The sequence below is a fragment of the Leptonychotes weddellii genome, chromosome 14 (genome assembly GCF_054177405.1).
Source record: "Leptonychotes weddellii isolate Sample4059 chromosome 14, ASM5417740v2, whole genome shotgun sequence".
NCBI lineage: Eukaryota > Metazoa > Chordata > Mammalia > Carnivora > Phocidae > Leptonychotes > Leptonychotes weddellii.
The window spans coordinates 53,635,706-53,658,179 of record NC_138382.1 but is presented as its reverse complement, the minus strand read 5'-3'; the positions used below and the strand labels follow the sequence as shown (position 1 = coordinate 53,658,179).

Sequence of the window (22,474 nt, the reverse complement as noted above, 5' to 3'; positions counted from 1 at the left end):
TGTTAAAAATTATGTTATTTTAGTAGGAATATCTCACATGACCATGTCCCCACATTATGATGAGGGGACAGAGCTCCTGCTAAGCAAGACAACCATACATGAAACAGATGCAACTCCGGCAAAAAGCACAATGCTTAAGTGTGCGTGCAACTATCACGTATGGAAAACATACTTCACATTAGGCTTTTCAAAATACTGAAAACAGGTCTAAGAACCTCATTATTAGTTGAGATGCTGGCCTGAGAATGACTCGTAGAGAGTAAGTAAAACGGGACATTTCAGGCAGGAGGATAATTGAGGCATCAAGCACATTTTCAGTTATTTTTTGTACTTTTCATTGGGCTACAAACTCTGTTTTGACAAGTTAACTGTATGCTGACTACAAGTACCTAATTTGAATAGGAGGGAGCACGATTTCTACACATATACCTTCACATTCCCATGTGCACACACAAATATTCCCAGGGGAAGATGAAAGTGTGGAGGAGACGTTCAGAATGTCTGTAATATAGACGAAAGGGAGGTGTTTTGCTCAAACTATTAGGTAGTTAGAATTACAGAGCTCCGGTGATTGGGAATTCTACACTCAGAAACTAAAGAATCTGGATTTAACCCTAACTGAACTATCCCAGAAAAGGTCACTACAGGCACACCTCGATCTATTGTGGTTTGCTTTACTGTGCTCTGCAGATACTACATGTTTTCACAAATTGAAGGCTTGTGGCAAACCTCCATCAGGCAAATCTCGATTCCATTTCTCTAACAGCATTTGCTCACTTTGTGTCTGTGTGTCACATTTGGTAATTCTTGCAATATTTCAAACATTTTCATTACTATTATATTTGTTACACTAATCTGATTAGTGATTATGACTCACTGAAAGCTCAGAATGATCATCAGCACTTTTTAGCAATAGGTACTTAGGTATTTTAAAATTAAGGCACGTACATTGCTTTTGTAGACGTAATACTATTGCACACTTATTAGACTACTGAAAAGTGTAAACATAACTTTTATATGCAGTAAGAAATAAAAAAATTAACCTGACTTGCTTTATTGCAGTATTTGCTTCATTGCAGTGGTCTGGAACCAAACACAGTATCTCCAAGGTATGCCTGTAGTCACAAGTACAAGTGAGAGCAATTTCTTTAAAATCCTTGATTCTAATTTTTAAGTGTAATATTTATTTGACAGGATAGATTTTGCATGAAAATAACGAAGAACTCTTACACAAAACAAAAAACAAAACAGGTTTAATGACTAAAACAGATGAATTAACAGGTTTATATAACCATCAACTAAGGGAAGCCCTAGAACCAGAAATAAGGATTTTAAAATCGCATGCAAAGTCTAGTTACCATAAAAACCAAAGCAATACCAAAATATCTCAGCTTCCTAGTATAGACTCCAGGTCTTTTTATTTCCAACTCTTGGTAATCAAAATATGTACACTTTCGCATGCTACTGGTAGTGGAGGAATAAGGTTATTTGTATAGGACTACAATTATGTTTCACAGATGGGAGGGCACAGAAAGAAGTGTCTTCCTCCACTTTTTCGGGCCCATCTTGAAAAAAAGGCACTCCCAAAGGTTCCTTGGTAACACCTTTGCTACATTTGTTAATTACTCACATAATCTTTATATGTAAGACTAATGGTCCACTCATTTCACAGATCTGGGAACCACAAGGCATTGGAACTGCTTCTTTAAATCACATGCCAAACAACTGGCTTTCTTAAGCAATGACCAAAAAAATCTTTGGATATCAATTTGAAAAAAAACTGGGGCTCTGTTTCCTCGAAAACTTAATCATATGCTTAATTACTAGGCTTTGGCATGCACTGCCAAACATGTTATGGAACTGAATGAACCACCATATGATAGTGGCAGGGGACTCTCTTGAATAATTATTCTAGTTTTCTAACTTCAGCTCCCTTGTACCAATGCAACTTTGTCCTTGTCCCTTTATTAATTATAATACCGAGTGCTCTGAACCTGGGTTTGGCCTCTCTGCTGAAAGATGTGTGACAAAAAGATGCTTCAATAAATTACTGAGTCTTTATGATCATCAAAACAAAGAGTAATGGAAGTCTTCAGCTGCCTGTGGGCAGTTGTCCACCTTTCACAGAACCTTTAGAAACCATTTGCCTGAGGCCAAGGAGAATTTGCTTTGTCACTAAACCTAACTCATGGTGAACCATACTGAAACTGCACTTGGGTAGCTAGTCTCAAGTCAAACTGAGCTTGAATATTTCTCTACATTTACTGCATCCATGTAGTGTGCAATTTTTGATGCTGAATGAGAGATACGTGGCAATTGAAGGCTTCGCCACAAGCATCACATTCATGGGTTTCTTGGGTTTGCGCCTCTGCGTGAATCTTCTGATGGTTGACAAGGCTGCGCTGTTGACTAAAACTTTTGTCACACTTCTCACACTTGTAAGGTTTCTCTCCTGTGTGTATTCTCTGATGCTGAATAAGGCCCGAGTTCCGGCTAAAGGCCTTCCCACATTCATCACATTTATGGGGTTTATTACCTGTGTGAACACCCTGATGTCGAATAAGATTACAAAGCTGACTAAAGCTTTTGCCGCACTGTCTGCACAGATAAGGTCTCTCACCAGTGTGGATTCTCTGATGTTCGATAAGAAATGAGCTCCGACTGAAGCTTTTCCCACATACAGTACATAGATAGGGCTTTTCACCAGTGTGGATTCTTTGATGTTGTACAAGATGAGCACTGACACTAAAAGTTTTCCCACATTCATCACATTTATAAGATTTTTCCTTGGGGTAGACTTCCTGCTGTATAACAAGACTGCAGTTCGGATCAAAACTTTCCTTGGTTTCATTGTATGAATAAGTCTTCTCTCTGGTATGGATTCTCTGATGCTGAATAAGACCTGAGCTTCTACTAAAGGCTTTTCCACATTCCTCACATTTATGGGGTTTGTCTCCTGTGTGAATTCTCTGATGACGAGTAAGGTTGCACAGCTGACTGAAGCTTTTCCCGCACTCTTTGCACTGATAAGGTCTTTCACCTGTATGGATCCTCTGATGTTCAATGAGGAATGAGCTCCGACTGAAGCTTTTTCCACATTCGATACAAAGAAAAGGCTTCTCACCAGTGTGGATTTTTTGGTGTTGTATAAGGTATGTACTTAATCTAAAAGCTTTCCCACATTCACCACATTTATGGGGTCTTTCCCCAGTGTGAATTCTCTGATGTTCAACAAGTAATGAATTTCGACTAAAGCTTTTCTTACATTTGGTACAGTGATAGGGTTTCTCACCAGTGTGAGTTCTCTGATGTTCAATAAGGTGTGACTTCCAACTGAAGGCTTTCCCACAGTCACTACATTTATGGGGTTTCTCACCTGTGTGAATCCTTTGATGTTTAACAAGGCTCCTTCTCTGGCTGAAGCTCTGTTTACACTGATTACACTGATAGGGTCTCTCTCCAGTGTGGATTCTCTGATGTCTAATAAGGGTTGAGCTCACACTAAAGGTTTTTCCACAATAATTACACTCATAGGGCCTTTCCCCAGTGTGAATTCTCTGATGTTCAATAACAAATGAACTGCGACTAAAACTTTTCCCACATTCATTGCATTGAAAAGGCTTCTCACCAGTATGGACCCTTTGATGTTGAATAAAATGGGCCTTGCGGACAAAACCTTTTCCACATTCTTCACATTTATGGCATTTCTCTTCTGAGTTTGGTCTCTTACGAATAATGTTAGTGTTTCCTCTGAACATTCTCTGTTCCTGGGCCAAAGATTCCCTCGGTATTTCCCATAAGAAGATTCCTCTCTGTTTATCTAACCTACCAACAAGTTCAAAGGTTTCTCTACCTATGGGATCTTGGTCAATTTCACTTTTGATTCTTGTAACTATTACACCCTGTGGTTCCACTTCTTCCTCAATCTCCTCAATTTCTTGTTTCACAGTTGGCTCCTCATCCTTATCTCTGTTCAAAACATCTGGAATAATAAACAGAAAATAGATCAGCCAGGCTCTTTGCTAGCAAGGAGAAATGCTTAGGAAAATAAGATTAATATAAATTAATCCACTACATCTATAAAATGCAGATGACTACTCCACAGCATAGTGAAGATTAAATTAGTTTATATACATAAAGCATTTAGGACAGTACCTGGTAAAGAATACAAGCTATATAATTATTATTAGTTATCTGATGAAATATTTTTCTTGGAGAAGAGGTATGAAAAGAATGTGTGTGTATGTGTGTGTGTTTCAAAGGAGCAAGCTTTTAAGTTTTTATTTTTTTAGTAATCTCTACACCCAACATGAGGCTTGAACTGACAACCCCGAGATCAAGAGTCGCATGCTCCTCTGACTGAGCCTGCCAGGCACACTAAAAGAGTGTTTTTATGAGGCAAATGATGAGTTAGTAGGGGCAAGCAGAGTTGGGAGGAAGGGCAGGTAAATCAACAGACAATTTTGCAAGGTAAGATGGGCAAACAATGAAATAAAACAAGTAGTGGTGTGATGAAGTATTCTATCAAGGAAGAAAGGATGATGCAGAAAGAAAACAGTAGGTTCAGGAAAATGTGAGGTAAGACAGCATTACTGGACTATGAGTAGGCCAAATAACTGACAGACATGAACACAAAATGATGCTGAGAAGGATAAAAGACAAAAACAAAAAACAAAAACAAAGCAGGGGAAGCAACAATTCATTCATTAACAAGAATTTACTGATTGCAGACAAAAGCACTCCAGGCATCGTGTAATGATTCAGGATTCAAAGATAAGACATGAAGTTCCCTACCAAATAAAATGAATGACAGGTATACTAGGGAGAGAAAATAATATGATAAAATATTTAGGTAAAGCAGTTCCTATAGTGAGACAAAATGGCTTTTAAAAATAAAATAATGGGTTGGAGTGACATGGAGTCTATGATATAGAAAGACATAATAAAATAAATACAAAGGAACACGGTCGGGGTAATGAAAGAAAAGAGAAAAAGCAGTCTGTGGTAATTTATGCCCTCACCTACCACAAATCCTACCATGTTCTTCAAGTATATATGATTCTCACTCTTCTAAAGATACAAAAGCCCAAGTTGGAACCATTTAGTTCCAACTGAGAGTCTCTAAGACATCTGAGAAATGAAAATCTTGCATGCGTTGAAGAAAAGATAACATAATGGTCTCTGATGAAACAGACTGGCATACAGAACCCTCAAGTCTGCCTCTGACTCTTTTTTCCTGATTTTCTACCTCTTACTGTCTGCTGGATAATTTCGCTACAAGAGCTGATCAGTACCAAATATATCTATTTGGCCCTAAACAATTTTCTTTTTTAGACTTCCTCTTTTCTCTCAATTTTCTTATCTTCTACCTTTGGAGTCATCTCTGAATTTTCTTTTCACTTACCTCAAATCAGTCATTAAGTTATTTTATTCCAAAAAAACTTCTCTTATTCCCTAAGAAATTAGTAGAAACTTTATTTCTGCTTACGCTCCTAACAGTATTGTTTGTTAAATTCACTTCAGTGGACTGCTTTCTTTCACACAATGAAAAAGGATGAGAGAACTCCCTCAACTTCCTTTTTTTTTTTTTTTAAAGATTTTATTTATTTTTTTTTGACAGAAACATAGCAAGAGCAGGAACACAAGCAGGGGGAGTGGGAGAGGGAGAAGCAGGCTTCCTGCAGAGGAGGGAGCCCGATGTGGGACTTGATCCCAGGACCCTGGGATCATGACCTGAGCCGAAGGCAGACGCTTAACGACGGAGCCACCCAGGCACCCTCCTTCAACTTTCTGCCCCCCTGCCTATAAAATTATCTGCAATGGTACATGAAGATATATCCCATTCCTATCCAAAGCTAATTCATCTACCTTCTCTTGATCCCATGTGTCTCTTGAGCGCTTGTTTAATGACTACCATTGCTTCCTCTTTCTTCCATCTGTTCTCCATTGCCAACATACATACAAATACGCTCAGCATATAAATATGCCCAATTTTATCTCGAACCTGAAATCCTTCTCTTAATGAAATCTGTAAGTTTGTTTGTTTTTTAAGATTTTATTTATCTATTTGACAGAGACAGACACAGCGATAGAGGGAACACAAGCAGGGGGAGTGGGAGAGGGAGAAGCAGGCCTCCCGCGGAGCTGGGACCCCAATGCGGGGCTCGATCCCAGGACCCTGAGATCATGACCCAAGCTGATGGCAGACGCCCAACGACTGAGCCACCCAGGCGCCCCTGAAATCTAAGTTTTGAAATAAAATCTTAACACTGTAGGTTTCCATTTCCTAGGTATGTTTCCCATGCCCACCTCTTCCCCTATAACCTACTGTGAAATCTGGCTTCTGTTTCCAGCATCTAGAAAAGCTTCTACGAAATCACCAATGACTCCTGAATAACAAATACAATGAACATTTTCAGTCTTTATCCAGCAGCTGACACTGTTGACCATTTTGACACTATCTGTTTTTTATTTCTATGCCATTATATTCTTCTAGTTCCCTCCCTACTTCTTCTTTGGCCTTTTCTAATAAATTTCCTTCATGTATTTCTCTTCCTTCATTAACTGTTGAAGGTTACTGTTACCCATATTTACATTCTTACCTTGCTCTCTACATATACTCTGGATATTGCCATTTACCTGTCTCAAAAAGGGCTTACAATTAACAGGATCATCATCATTTGCTGTCATGTATGTCTCCACCTCTAATTATCTTCTCTTGAGAGGCATCCTCATCCATTACCCAAAGCAGAAAATCATCCTAGATTTCTCCATTTTTCTTATTGGTAAAAAATCACCAAAATCAAAGATTCAACTCTCTAGTATCTACCTTCTTTCCATGTTTTCCCTGGATTATGCAAAAGCCATCTAATAATCCTTCACTCTAGCCTTTAAGACTGTCCCCACACTATATCTACTTCACTGCATCCAGAGAGATGTACATGAAATGGAATTCCGGTCACATCACCACCTGCAGATTCACTAGTACTCCAACACCTGTGAGAGCAAATCAAAGCTCTTTACACCATGATACTCAGCACTTCACGAAAGGTTCTCTAAACCTCAAGTCACCCTCCTACCCACTCTCTCACAGTGGAAGTGGGCAAATTGCTTATGTTACTCTTTTATGCCATTTCTTTGCATATCTCATTTTACTAAATGTCCCCCAACATTGTTTACCTGGCAAACTCTTGGTTTCTCTTTAAGATTCAATTCAAAGCAACAGCTCCTCTACAAAGCCTTCACTAAGTCCACTAGGCAGACCTAGGTGTTTTGTTTTTTATCACCAGCCCTCATCCATAACTGCATTATAGCTATTATATGCACTGTGAATGCAATGTATTTATCTCTTCTATGGGCCTGTAAATTCCTTATGAGAAGGGCAAGTCTCCTTATAATGTTTACCCAGTATTGTTGTTCCAGGGGTTTTACTCAAAGGAGTAAGACAAAATTATTGTTATTTGCAAACAACATAAATGTCTATGTAAAATTTCTAAAAAAATTAAGTGAAATATAATAGCAACAAGAAAACTAAGATATAAAATAAGTAGTGGAAAGTACTTACTACCAAGAGTAACCAATTAGTAAATATTATAGAAAAATAAAATATGTCTTGTATGATAATAAAAACCATAAAACAAGGAATAAATCTTACAAGAATTATATGAGAGCCATGAAAATGAGCCATAAAAATTTTCTGAAGGACATAAGACAGATAGAGTCAAGCAAACTGCTAAAGAGATTCAATGTTATAAGGATCTTAATTCTTCCTAAACCAATTTATGAACCCAATTGTATTCCAATCAAAATCCTATGAATGAATAAAAAACCCCAATGAATCTAAATTTCAACTGGAAGTATATCCTAAAAAAGAATATAAAAGAATGATTTATTATACCAGGCATAAAATGTAATACACTGCTTAAGTAAATTAAACAGAGAGGCAATGGAATGAAAATAAATAGGTCAAAGAGATAGACAGGTAAAGAAAACAAGTGAGTTTAGGCTTCCACACAGAGCAGCATAGAAAGGACTATCCATTAGATCTGGGCTTGGTAGGTAAAATCACCTTCTGCGGTCTCTGCCATGCTTGTATTCTATGTTCCCATCCTGTGATCATACAGCTAATTTGTCTAGAGTAGAGAGTTGACTCAAAAGTGCATCTCTCCCAGGAATTTGGAATTAAAACTGAAATAGGCAGTTATTCCAACATGACTAGAATTGTAATCTATCAACTCAGAAGCTATAGGGACAGAAGCATGTGGATATGAGGAGGAAAGACTACTCTACCAAAAAGAAAGAAACAGAACGCAAAGACAGAGTTCATTCCTGACTTCCTGAGCAATCCAATTTCTGGGTGTAGTTTTGTTTTTGTTTTTGTTTTTTAAGTAGGCTCCATGGCAGGTGTGGAGCTTGAACTCATGACCTTGGGATCAAGACCTGAGCCAAGATCAAGAGTCAGATGCTTAACCAACTGAGCCACCCAGATGCCCCTGGGTTTAATCCTTTTCTGACATCCAGTTGCAGTCATGCTCATATATTCTGTGTGCCACCTCTGTCCCTACAATAAGTTCTCGTGTTGGCTTAAGCTAGTTTGAGTTGATTTCTATACTCTTTAGTCAGTTTTAATAATATGGTAGCTGCAGAGAGATAGAAAAGGCAAGGAAATGGTAAAGTGGAATTGGCTAAACTTTAGGACAGAACAAGAGTTACCACACATTTTCTAAAAAGGGCCAGACAATAAATATTTTTGGCTTTGTCAGCCATATGGTCTCTACCGCAATTATTCAACTCTGCCAATACAGCATGAAAGTAGTAATAGATAATACATAAAAGTGAGCATGTCTACATTCCAATAAAACTTTATTTATAAAAACAGTGTGCCAGATTTGGCCTGTGGACTGACCATAGCTGCCAACCCCAGTATCCAAAAGAGTACAGAAAGAACAGTTTTTTGGTAAAAGAATGAGAGAATGGGGAAGAATCTGCATTCCTAGCGCTAGCACAGTGCTTGATTAACTATTTATTGAATGTATGAGTAGTTGAATAATTGAGAAAAGACTGTAAGAAAAGAAACAATGAGTTTAACATCTTACAGAAGCAGCAATTCCCAATGCTGTCAAGGTCCAATATGGCTCAAGTAGACTAGAAAGAAGTCATTCAAACTGAAGAAGTCCATTTCATTTGAAAGAACTGAAAGACTGAGAACTAAGATTAAGCTGTCAGCTGTATTATCAACAGTTACTAAAGTGTTTAAAGAAAAATCATCATAGAAAGGAAAGGTATGAATAAAGGACCAAAATTAAATTTGAAAGAGAGTTGTACTAAGTAAAGCAGCAAGATGACGTGCAGGAAAACACTACATTAGAAAAAATCAAGTAATAGTGATCTTTCACCAAGGGGGCTCTCATCAAAGGAGTGGAGACAGAGTCTACAGATGAATAGATTGTGGAGGGAGAAATAATAACTGATAAAAAGTTGTAGTTCAGCTAAAATGAGAGCCTGAAAGGAGATCACAGATGGGCTCACTGCCATGCCTTCGTCCATATGGCACTCACATTTTATAGTAGTAGGGGCAGGCAAGGCTGGGCATTTGCCTGGTTCTATCAGCCAGGATACCATATGTGTGGATAAAGCTGACAATGACTCAGAGACACCATGGCATATTGGGGAAAAAAATCAGCAGCTGATATGGCTGGAGACTGAAGTGGTGTGCAAAAATAATAGATGATGCTAGAAAGCCAGGCAGGGGCTATTTAGAGAGGCCCTAGTAGGTACAACAAGAAATTAAGATTTTTATCCTTTAGGCTATCAGGAATTGTAAATTGTAAGCAGTTAATTAACAGAATCACTTTGGTGGTAGTAAATAGAATGTATTAAAAGAAAGGGAGATTGGAGGCAAGGGGCTAGTTTATGGATTAATGCAATAATCTAGTCAAGAGGTATGAATCTTGAGTATATTCATTCATTCCGTTACACAAATATTTAGAAGCATATAATATATATGCTTCTGTCCTAAGCATATAATATATATGGCTCTGTGCTAAGTGCTGGAGAAATCAAATGAAAAAAATATAGTTACTGTCCTCATGGAAACCAGTCTGGTTAGAGAAATAACATAAAGAATGATTAGAGTACAGTGTGATAAATTCAACAGAAGTGTATACAGTAGCACAGAAAAAGGAGTACTTAATTCCAAAGAGGAGGCTCTTGAGATCTGAATGGATTATTTGAAATTTGCCAGGTGTGAGTTATTTATGTGGTCTTCAAAAGAAGATGACAAAGATTTTAGAGCTCTTAGAGAAGATAACGAATACAATGACAGCAATCAACATTTGTATTACACTTACTACATGCTAATCAGTGTCCTAAGTACTTTACACATATTAACTCAGTAACCCAAAGAGGTAAGTGCTATTATTATTGCCATTTTGTAAAAAAGAAACAGGCATGGAAAGGTTATGTAATTCACCCATAGTCACAAGGCTTGTAAGTGGTTGAACCAGGATTTTTACTTAGGCAGTTAAGCTCCAATTGCTTCTCTTAGGTGAAAGTAAAGATTTGGGACTTATCATACAGAGGTAGGTGATGATCTGAGTGTAGATAAGCTTTGCCAAAGAAAGGATATAAACTGAGAGGAAGTGTGAGAATGCAAGGCAATAGAAGGAAGCAATAAAGAGTTTCAAATATCTATAGAGAGGTGAAATAAAACAAGGTCCAAAAAAGGGTCTACTGCATTTGACAACTGGGTTATTACAGACCAATGTTAAACAATTTAAGGGTAGTGGCAGAGGCAAGAAAAGGGGCTTAGAGATGATGGAAGGTAAAGTACAAAACTCTCATTAACTACTCTTACAAAAACTTGGCTATTAGGTGAATGAGGAGCAGGTTACAGGGAGCAGCAAGGAGACTGTGGCTCAAAGGATCACCACCCACCCCTCTCCTTTCCCCAACTTGAAGAATCATAAACATACCTATTATCAAAATAAAGGTACCAGGGCAGAAGGAATAGAGACTAAAGTTGTAAGGGGGAAAAAAAAAAGATTACAGATGGATAAGTTCTTGGAGAAGTGAGGAAACGGGAGCAGTCTTAAGCATGCCTGTGAAGGGCAGAAAAGTTGAGAGTTCACGTTTAGTAGCCTCTATCTTCTCTGTGAAACAGAAAGTAAGGTCCACTACTGAGTGATGGACCCAAGGAAAACTTTTTTAGTTTTTGGACTAGTCATTAAAGGAAGAAGGGAATGAGCAAATCAATGATAAAAAATAGGCTGAGATGTAAAAACCCACTGCAGACTATAAGAAAAGCCATGCATACATATATACAGAGCATCAATCCTTTCAGTTAAAGAATTTCTCCTGCTGTGTTTAGCAACTCTGGTAGGAGAAAAGGCAGATTTTATAACCAATACAGAATATGAAATTTGCAGAATGCGTAGAGCACAATGACAAAGTGGCAAGAGAGCATGCTGGTGATAATTCACATGCAGGTCCATGGATTAGATAAGGAGGTTGAAGTTAGGAGAGGACTGATAATCTGGGGGGAGAAAAGGAGAAGTCAAGGAACAGGAAACATGATTAAGAATAAACAGTTGTAGGAGGAAAGGAGCAGGAGAGGCAGAAAGGTAAGAAGTTAGAGTAAGCTCCACATGGGCAGAGATCATGTCTGTTTCGGTCACCCCTGTTCAGTTAATCTAAAATAATAATTAATAATGCCTGAATAATTTTCAAAGAGTAAGATATTGGGGTTAAAGATTTGCCTGCTTTGACAAAATTGAGGGTTTGATCACTGATGTGAGTTGAACAAAAAAGGAAAGCCAGGTCCCTGAAGAGAATATGGTCAGGGAATATAGTGAGGCTTAAGCAATGACTACATCACTCATGGCATAGGTGAGCATAGAGAAGATTCTGAAATGTGACAAAATCCATGGTGAGTGCCCAAGACATGTTGACAGATGACAGTGAAAAGGAACTGAGTGGGTAGAGCAAGACTGCTGAGGCCTCCCAGGAGAGAGATTTTCCTTAAAGGGTTAAACTAATACTTTGGGAATAGCACTGAAAAGGCAGGAGAACAGTAACTTCTCCCTTCTAGCCTTGAGAGAAAGGATAGGGGGAAAAAAGAGGATGTGGGAGAAAAAGCAGCCTCTGCCAAAGAAATGGTGTCCTTGGGAAAGTGCCAGTTTTCAGTTAAGGCCAAGAGGGGTAAGGAACATTATGTGAAGAAGAACAGGGGCTCCAGAAGGCAGAGCGAAAAGGGGTGGGAGGAAAGCAGTGGGAGGATGAGCCAGGAGGGAAAGTACAGAGTAATATGGGAATGAGATTATGAAGATAAGAAGCCAGAAAGGCATGTATTTGGTTATTGCAAGGATGCTAGGGATGACAGTCATGGACACAACTAATGGCTGAAAGATTTGAATCAGAACTTTGGAATAAAGCAGTTTTGGTACTGGTAGTGGTCCAAGTGTTCTGAGTCTGATTTCTTACAGCCTCTTAGATATTTTAATCAGAGAAACAAAAGATTCTTACCCAGTGAGACCAGGTTTCCATAATTCTCCATCATGACATCTTTATACAGGCTTCTCTGAGCTGGATCCAGATAATCCCACTCCTCCTGGGTAAAAAACACAGCCACATCCTCAAATGTCAGCAACCCCTGAAATAGTACGATTTCTGTAGTCAGTTCTTGTTGTCTCAAGGACAATTCTACCACTGAAAGTAGCAGAAGCAATCACTTATCAGGGCCGGGTAGGCTAGAAGAAACATGATAACCAAGAGTTCCAAATGGGGCCCAATTCTGTAACAAACAGGCACCTCAAACTAGAGGATAACTGAACTGGATCTTGTCAGTAGTGATGGTCCTAACGATAGAGCTTTTCTGGTTTAATAATTATACCCTAACATTTTTATTCTAGTAAGCTGCCCCCAAACTCCCCAAGTTTCCTGAACCTCAATGCCCGGCTCCAACTCTCTCCGCACTGGCTTGGAACCCTGTTCAATTCCATGAAGTTCTCTAAGCGTCTACCTTGGGTCCACGCATCGTGACAGGAGCACAAGACACGGGGGAAGGTAAAAAATGGTGCCTCATCTGGAAGAACTCACAAATGAGAGCGCTTGTCTGGAGCATTACTAATTTTCTTCAACTGATTACCAAGTCGCTCTTGAAAAAAAAAAAAAAAGCCAAGTGGGCGATCTGGTCGCGAATCACAATCCAGAGCACTACGGGGTACTTCCTTGCACATCGCTGGCCCAAAAGACCACGGTCAGGGAGGTCGGGAGTGGGGGGGCGGTGGCGCGGCCTAGCTCCGGTAGTGGCGAGAGAACGGAGTACCCCGAAGGGCGACTTACCTTTGGCTCCGGCGGGGGGCTCGGGGAGGCCATCTCCCGGACAGAAAATCAGGGCAGGAACCCGCGCAGTCGCACGAATAGGAGCCTTTCGTGAGGCCTACCCAGCCTTTAGAAATTAGGCCCGACGAAGACGAGGCCTCCAGCCTGGGTCTGGCCAGGTCCCGCCTCGGTCCTCGAGCGGTCACGACCCCAGCAGCATATCAGACGCGCTACTTGGCCGTCCCCCAACCCCAAATTCCCACCCCGCCTATCTGCGCAGCCTTCAAGGCCTCGCTAGAGCCTCCTCCCGGTTGCCAGTTCCTCCTCCTTTCAGCCAAAGAGCGCTATGACCGCCCGCCCCCGGACCAGAAGGCGTCACCCGGAACCTTCCCGGGACGCCCCCCAACTACAACTCCCGTCATGCTCTGAGAGAACGCCTCGGTCCAGCCTCCGCCGGCAATGGCCATCGGACTACATTTCCCGGCATGCAAAGGGGGAGGGAGAAGCTGGGGACGCTTAACAGGAAAAAGGGAACACCTACCACTAAGCTTATACCTGACTGGCTGGTCTTGGCGCGTCACTGCCAGCTGAGGGCAGAGCTCTATCACGCAGCTCTCCTCCGAGATGGCGGCACTGTCAGTGTGTGGCGTTACCAGAAGAGGTCTCACGTGGATCGTCTTAGGGGCACCACGCAGAGGATTTTGGTCTCGATTCAGGTAAAGCGGAAGGTTGGATGGTGGGTCTCGTTCAGGGAAAGTAAGGAGAGAAACTGAGGAAGATGAAAGGACGAATTCAAAAGCGTCATGCTATTAAGACGGGACCCGGGTCCTGCGCTTGGATTATGGTTCGGAGTTCAGAAGTGTAAGCGCGGGTCTCCTGGAGTGGTGGGGCCCAGTTTAGGCCTCAATTTTCTCATCACGGAGATACCGCTCTCTTTCCCTCCCATTTCACTCATTAATTTATTAAGCAAACAGTACTGACCACGTGTTCCAGGCCTCAAGTGCGGTGTCTGGAAACAAATGACTCGTTTGGAACGAGCAACATAGAACATGAACGTGAAAGCGCTCGGTAAACTAAGTTCATTTGCGCGGTATATTTCTTCACACGGAAGATTCAGAAACGAAGTGTGGCCTCATTTTGTTCATGTGTTCATTCATTGATTCACTCAACAGATAGTTATTAAACGCCAGGACTGGGCCAGCATTTCCCTAAGTAGTTTACAGTAGCGAAACAAAGTCCCTTTTCAGAGCTCTGACATACGGGGAAACTGAAGCTCCGTGGAGAGGAAGTATTTTGCCAAAAGCAGGTTAATGGCAGAGCTGGAACCAGAACCCAGGTCTTTGACGCCTCCCCATCTCCTGCTTTTCCCACAGCACCATGTGGAACATTTTGAAGGTAAATCTGTTTGACTCAGTGTTAGGACATCAAAACTTGTGGGAACCTCAGGGAGCAATTTATGCCCTCAGGTTTCAAGCAAAAACTCTTTCCATCCGGAAGGATTTTTGTCATCTGTTCATGGATTTATTAGCTTCCCCTCTTTTTTGGTTAGTAGTATTATCTCAGATCTTCTTCAGGTTTGTTTCATTCACTCATTCATCACAAATTTATAGAGTGTCTGCTAAATGTCAGCTGTTTAGGTGTTAGGGATACAGTTGTTAATAAGTCAGACCAAATATTTGTCTTCATAGAGCATATGTTCTGATGGAGGCAAAAAAACGTAGGATATAATTTCAGCAAGTGGTAAATTATGTAGAAAACTAGAGCAGTGTACGAGATTACTGAGATGGAAGGAATGGATACATTTCATTCTGATGAAATGTGACTGGAGTAGTTTGAGGAGAAAATGGGAGGTGATGAAGTAGACATTATAAATGTAGACAACTCTTTGGGAAACTGGATAGGAACATGGAGTCTAGGGGGTATTTTTGTTTTTCTTTGAAGATGGGAGATTTTTACAGCAGCATATTGTGTGCACTGGGAATACTGTAGTAGGTAGAGAGAAATTGATAAAGAATTGATGCAGAATGAGGGCTAAATTGCTGGAAGAGTCTTTGAGTAGGCAAAGGGAAATAGTGCTACAAACCATATTCATGGCCAGACATCTTTTCTTTTCTTTCTTTTTTTATTCCCTTGCCTCCAATTTCTGTAAGGATGACCAATCCCAGTCCGATACCAACTCCATGGAAAACAAGAGTCAGGTCATGAACTGATATTTCAGTAAGCCCTGAAGTAGTGTTACCAGGTAGATTTCCTAACATTGGCCCATGTACTCAGTAGTAGTTATTCAAGCAGTTTTCAAAGGACCCCAAATCAATAAAACAGGTCTTTATAATAAATAAAACAGGAGTTTATAATTTGGTACAGTGGTTCTTAACCAGGGATAATTTTGCCCATCTGGACATTTGGCAATGACATTTGGTTATGACTTGAGGACAGGAATGCTATGGCATTTACCCTACCCTGGATAGAGGCCAGGGATGCTGCTGGGCATCTTACAATGAACATCATAGTCCCCTACAACAAAGAATTATCTGGTCCAAAATGACAGTGTTTGGGCTCAGAAACCCTGATCTGGTAAGAGAAGTAGAATGTAAAAAAATTAAAACTCAGGTAGGATGTGATATGCTGTTAAAGCAATATAAAGTGCTATAGTAGATCAGAGGAATTTACAGTTATATTTGGGGAAATCAAGTAAAGCTTCTTGGAAGAGAAAAGTTCTGTTCTAGGATTTAAAGTAAGATTCTATAGGTTAAGGGGCGCCTGGGTGGCTCAGTCGTTAAGCATCTGCCTTCGGCTCAGGTCATGATCCTGGGATCCTGGGACTGAGCCCCGCATCGGGCTCCCTGCTCTGCGGGGAGCCTGCTTCTCTCTCTCCCACCCACTCCCACTTCTTGTGTTCCCTCTCTCGCTGTTTCTCTGTCAAATAAATAAAATCTTTAAAAAGAAAATATTCTATAGGTAAAGATGAAAGCTAGGCATTTCCAATAGGGTATAACTTGAGGTAACACATGACACCAGGAAAGAGGGAAACAGAATGTAGTAGTTTAGTTTGGGTAGGGCATAGAGCAGCATAGAAAGGAAGGACTATCCATAGGAGATTAGTAGAAGATGAGGTTAGAGAGGTAGGATTGGGTTTAGAAACTGGGAATTCCAGGCAAATGATTTACCTCTTCCTGTTCTTGGAATTCTTAGAGCATGTAAAATCTGTAATTTTCTTTTCTGTGTGTACCAGCCCAATTCAGTTATAAGCTTCCAAAGGCAGATACCTATCTTATTCTCTCCACAGTGCCTGGAAAAGTAATAAGTGTGCATACTATTTATTGATTTAGATAGATAGGTAAGGTTGGGTCTGGTGTTCGTCAGCTTGTCAGCTGCATTAGTGCAGTTAACCAAAGATTCACATATTTGTTTTTGATCATTCCAGAAAAGAGAAAAAGCCAGTGGTGGCTGAGACAGTAGAAGAGGTGAAGAAAGAGCCTGTTTTGGTGTGTCCACCCTTACGAAGCCGAACATACATACCACCTGAAGATCTCCAGAGTCGTGTGGAATCTTGTGTCAAAGAAATTTTTGGCTCATCTGTTCCTAGCAATTGGCAGGATGTGTCCCTGGAAGATGGTCATCTGAAATTTGGTTTGTTGGCACGTTTAGCTGATGACTTGGGCCATGCAGTGCCCAACTCCAGGCTTCACCAGATGTGTAGGGTCAGAGATGTTCTTGATTTCTATAATGTGCCTATCTATGATAGATCTAAATTTGATGAACTTATTGCCAGTAATCTGCCTCCCAATTTAAAAATCACTTGGGGTTACTGAGCAGTTCAGAAGAGGAAATGTTGAAATCATTTGTCCTGAGCAAGGGGTTGGTTATTAGATTTGATACTTTACCATGTAAAATGATCAGAACTGTTCTCTAAACCCACTTTTTCTGTGGAAGAATTAACAGCAGGATTTTCTTTTTTCACATTTGTTAAAATTTTGTTGTTTTTTTAATGGAATCAGATCATTAATCATGTATGAAAATTTCCTTCTCTGGAGGACACAGTAATTAAACTTGTTCTTTAGATATGAGGCTATTATATGTTCAGACGTGACCTTTATTCTTCATAGGCATAAAATAATAGATGCGAAAACATGTTTTAATCCTGTTAGGGCTCTTAAATCTAAGGTGGTATTATGTATAGTACAAATACAAATAGGAAACTTGGATAAAAGAAATGTAAAAATCTATGTTGTTTATTATAGCAAGTTGTTTCTTTCACTGCTTTTCTACACAAGTAGAAATAGTAGAAAATGATAGTGTTCATTCTAGATTAATCTCTTTTGGAATTAAAGTACATTTTTTGAAGAGTGTTGTGTGTTTTTGATGTTTTTAAAGGTGAAATTTGCTTCTTTGCCCTGTCATTTCCTTAATTTAAGTATTATAAATGAAAAAAATTAGAGTATATGCCAACTGTGAAGTGCTGTGACTTTCTTTAAATAAGAGATATGCCAGATTCTATGTCTAAGTGAATACTCTCTCTAAAGGAGATGATTATTTCAACCTTTTATCTTTTCTGTCACTTTTTTTTGAGAGAGAGAGAGGGAGCATGCACTCGAGTGGGGCAGGGAGCGGGGTGCAGAGGAAGAGGGAGAGAAAATCTTAAGCAGGCTTCACACTCAGCGTGGCGCCATGATGCAGGGCTCAATCTCATGACCTGAGCTGAAATCAGGAGTTGGCCACTTAACTGAGTAACTCAGGCGCCCCCTTTTCTGTAACTTTAAAAGTGGTTTTGAATACCTATGGATGTCCACTATGGTGGTATTTGTAGACTTTGGTGTAGATACTCAATTTGTGGGAATTACTCAAATAGCTAGTTACCAGATAGTTCTGAACTACAGATGTTAAATGAAGAAGTGATTAAATTAGGAATTATTTTTGTTTAGACTTTAGATATGGCTAGAGAGTAGTAAGACGGAGAAGGAATTTCGTGTATATTATCCTGACTATTTAATAGTTCTGGAAGAAAAGTGATAGTTTTTATACAAAGGAAATTGCATGTATTCTCTTTTCCAGGGTGACTACTTTGAGGAGGGCAAAAATCAGGTGGGTGTATAAATTCTGGCATGTTAATAAAATCGGTTACATTGTAGTTGTACCCTATAAATGTCATCAGCAGACAATCAGATTTTTAATAATCTGTACATTAAAGATCTTAAGTTTCTGAAGTCCTGGAGCTTAAATATCAGGGCTGATACATTCCTTCTATGTGAGAAGGTTTCAGTATGGAAATAGTTGAATTTAACTTACAGGATTTGATTATCTCATTTCCCACACAACTTTTACTTCTGATCTGGAAACACAGAAAAATGTGCAAAGGGCACGATGGAAGTAATAGATGCTAAAGGGAATGTGGAAAAACACTTGGTTTCACCTGGAGAACTGCAAAACCAGGCTTCATATGGGTGTAAAGGCAGAAGAAATTACTTCTTTGTAACCTGGAGCAGTGTTTCTCAAAATTTAATGCGCATATGAATTACTTGGAGACCTTTTTAAAATGCAGATTCTGATTACATAGGTCAAGAGTGGGTCCTGAACTTCTGTATGTCTAAAAAGCTCCTAGGCAATGCTGTTCATGTTTTGAGTAACATGGCCTTAGACCCTAGTATTAAAGTGGGAAAGTACCATCCCTGAAGCAGCGGTCCTGGAAAGTTGAGCTAGTGGACAAGATAAACTGCACATCCATCAATAACTAGAAGGTGTCACTGTTTGACAGTCCAATACAATAAATCTATCAGAATAATGAGCTTTAGTTTTCCTGAAAAGGTTACATTGGGTTTGCTAACTTGTTTACTGAGGTAACCAAGCATGGTGTAATTATAAATGGTTTACATTTAAAAAAATTAAGTGATTGCTGTATAAAAGAGTTCTCAATTATTGTTAGCTGGGCCTTTGAACTCAGTAAATATACTTACATAAAACCTGGTAATAAAATATTCAGGGTTGGGGCGCCTGGGTGGCTCAGTCGTTAAGTGTCTGCCTTCGGCTCAGGTCATGATCTCAGGGTCCTGGGATCGAGCCCCTCATTGGGCTCCCCGCTCAGCGGGAAGCCTGCTTCTCCCTCTCCCACTCCCCCTGCTTGTGTTCCCTCTCTCGCTGTGTCTCTCTCTGTCAAATAAATAAATAAAATCTTTAAATAAAAATAAAATATTCAGGGTTAATAGAAATAGATTTGCACAGACAGTATGTATTTTAAGCCACATAAATAGACTTTTTTTATTTTAACATCATTTTTCTGATTATAAAAGCACATTTTTAAAAATTTGGGAAAGACAACAAATACCATTTTTGTCTTACTACTCAGATAATCACTAAACAGACTGGCGTATTTCCAAATGAAAAGAAACTTTTTTCCTGTATTTTAAAATTTACTGTCATATTGTCCTGTTCCCTTCACTCTGTGAGTGTTTCTACTTATTTTAAGGTAGTCTTGGGGCACCTGGGTGGCTCAGTTGTTAAGCGTCTGCCAGCTCAGGTCGTGATCCCAGAGTCCTGGGATGGAGCTCCGCATCGGGCTCCCTGCTCAGTGGGTAGCCTGCCTCTCCCTCTCCCACTCGCCCTGTTTGTGTTCCCTCTCTCGCTGTGTGTCTCTCTCTGTCAAATAAATAAAATCTTTAAGATAGTCTTAAGAGTAACAAATTTGATTAATAACATACTCCATAACTGGATGTTAGGTACAGTAGTCCCTTAACCATGGGGGGGGATACATTTCAAGGTCCCCAGTGGATGCCTGAAACCCTGGATAGTATTGAACCCTATATATGCTATATTTTTTCCTATACATTCAGACCTATGATAGTTTAGGCACAGTAAGAAATTAACAATAACTAATAGTAAATAGAACCATTTTAACAATATTCCATTATCACTCAGTTTAAAATATTTTCTAATTTCTGATGTGATTTCTTCCTTGATCCATGGATTATTAGAAGTGTGTTTGATTTTAAATATTTGGGAATAAATAAGGAATAAGATATTCTACATATTTTATTCAGTTCTAATTTAATTCCATTATGGTCAGAGAACATACTCTGATTTCAGCATTTTTGCATTATTAAGATTAACTTTATGTCGCAGTTTATGGCTTATCTTGTTGAATATACCATGTGTGCTTGAAGTTGTTGGGTTTAATGTTCTATAAATAGCAATTAGGTGAAGGTCATTGATAGTGTTGTTTAAATTTATGCCTTTACTGTTTTCGGCAAGTTATTCTATCAGTTGCTGAGACAGGAATGTTAAAATCTTAACCATGACTATGGAATTATTTATTTCTCTCTTTAATTCTGTCAAATTTTGCTCCATATATTTTGAAATCCATTATTAGGATTTATGATTTTTATGAACTTGTCATTATTTTTTTATTTCTGTTAATACTCTTGATATTGAAATGTAATTCATCTGACATTAATAAAGCCACGTTGGGTTCCTTATGCTTAGTGTTGTATGCTATATTATTTTTCATCCATTTACTTGCAATCTATCAATGTGAAGTACATTGATAATTTTTCACTACAATCCTGACTTTTGGTAATCTCTTCCTTGCTTTTGTTTAAAAATTTACAAGTATGTTCTGTAGTATTTTTGGCATATATAAATTTATGATTCATTTATAAATTTATGACTCGCATCTAACACTCAATATTAGGTTTGTGAAATTCACCCAGGGTTATTGAATGTAGTTACGATTCTTTTATTTTTATTGCTTTGATTCGTTTATTTTTAATGCTGGGCTTTGTAGTATTCTACTGTATAAATATACCAAAATCTATTCATTTATTTTATTGTTAATGGACATTTGGTTGTTTCTAGTTTTTAATATCTTGGAAAATGCTGCTGTGAATATTTGTCTACAATTCCTGATGCATCTGTGCACACATTTCTGTTGGGTATATCTCTAGAAATGAAATCGCTGGATCAAAGGTCATTCATATTTTCACATTTAATAGATATGCCAAATTTCTAAAGTGATTGCACCCATTTACATTCATTCCTCTAGCAGGGTTTGAGTCTTGGTGATCCACTTCTTAACCAACTCTTCTTCTTTTCAGAATTTACAATTTTTGCCAATCTTACAGGTATAAGTATACCCCATGATTTAAATTTTGCATTTTTAATTTTAATTTTTATTTATTTTTTTAGAGAGGGAGAGAGTGCTTCATTAGTTTGGTTAGACTGCAAAGACCTATATGAGGTTTTGACCGATAAGACGACTCTAGATAGTGCCATTCTTTACTGAGGGGAAAGGAAGGTTCAAGAGGAAAAATCCCGGTACTTTTTAGCTTGTAATCAGGGCTATCTCTTTTGGGCTGGTTGTAGAAGGGTTAAAGTCTCAGGTCTTGAATGAGAAGTAAAAATAGATTCTTAATTTCAGTGTTTGGAATTTAGCAGTTCATGCGGACAAATAGTCCTTTTGTTCATTTATAACCTCAGCTATGGAGTTGAAAGAGTGCTCAGATAAGTGCTCTGTTGGAGTTTGTTTAGAAAAGATATCAATAGGGACTTGTGATTATGAAGATATCAAGCCAGAATTTATATTTCCGAGGGAGAATGACTCAAACTATTTGTTGACTTTTCTTTATTCTATCTTCCCCCATCTCCATTAATATTTCTCTTTCTAAAAACTGTTTCCTAGAATATTACAGAAGAAACTCTCTTAGTCTGGGATTTTGAATTGTGGTCCTATTTTTATATTGTTTGAAGGATGATTTTTCTTTTAATGGCAGATGAATGGCTTATTAGAATTACATTATGTGAAAATATTTCTTAAAGGTCATATGTATTTATGCAATTCAGAAATGCTTTCTGGTAGTGAAATGTAATAAACCAGGAATATGAAGGAAAAAGTGATGATGTTTGAAAAGAAGTAAAAGTTGAACTAAAGCTAATGACTTTTCATTTACTTTTTTTCTGTTTGGGAACACTCCTTGATCCATGTGATATTTAAGTAGAAACTTAATGGATAATGTATGGAAGGAAGACTACACCTTTAGGCTTACTTAGTGTAGGGACTGTGTCTAATCTCCCTGTGATTATCACAGTGCAGACCCTTGATAAAGTCTTATTGAACTACTAATGAATTTGACTAAGACTTGGAGATAATAAATTCCATTCCTGACTC

At 38.9% G+C, this 22,474-nt stretch overlaps 2 protein-coding genes across 5 annotated transcripts; one reads left to right on the top strand and one right to left on the bottom strand.

The window, feature by feature from the left end:
* Nucleotides 1–1,237: 1,237 nt before the first annotated feature.
* On the bottom strand, nucleotides 1,238–13,667 carry ZNF189 (zinc finger protein 189). Of its 4 annotated transcripts, none has more exons than XM_006727629.3 (3): nucleotides 13,342–13,667; nucleotides 12,523–12,649; nucleotides 1,238–3,982 (listed from the first exon to the last, which is right to left on the bottom strand). In XM_006727629.3, the coding sequence occupies exons 1-3, from the start codon at nucleotides 13,372–13,374 to the stop codon at nucleotides 2,262–2,264; spliced, it is 1,881 nt and encodes a 626-aa protein (XP_006727692.1). In that variant the 5' UTR covers nucleotides 13,375–13,667; the 3' UTR covers nucleotides 1,238–2,261. The 4 variants fall into 4 exon arrangements, with proteins under 4 accessions (XP_006727692.1, XP_006727694.1, XP_006727693.1 ...); XM_006727631.3 differs by having other exon boundaries at nucleotides 12,523–12,604; XM_006727630.3 differs by having other exon boundaries at nucleotides 12,523–12,607; nucleotides 13,342–13,666.
* A 216-nt stretch (nucleotides 13,668–13,883) lies between these two features.
* On the top strand, nucleotides 13,884–20,788 carry MRPL50 (mitochondrial ribosomal protein L50). The gene is made up of 2 exons (XM_006727627.3): nucleotides 13,884–14,036; nucleotides 16,745–20,788. The coding sequence occupies exons 1-2, from the start codon at nucleotides 13,945–13,947 to the stop codon at nucleotides 17,130–17,132; spliced, it is 480 nt and encodes a 159-aa protein (XP_006727690.2). The 5' UTR covers nucleotides 13,884–13,944; the 3' UTR covers nucleotides 17,133–20,788.
* The last annotated feature ends 1,686 nt before the right edge of the window (nucleotides 20,789–22,474 follow it).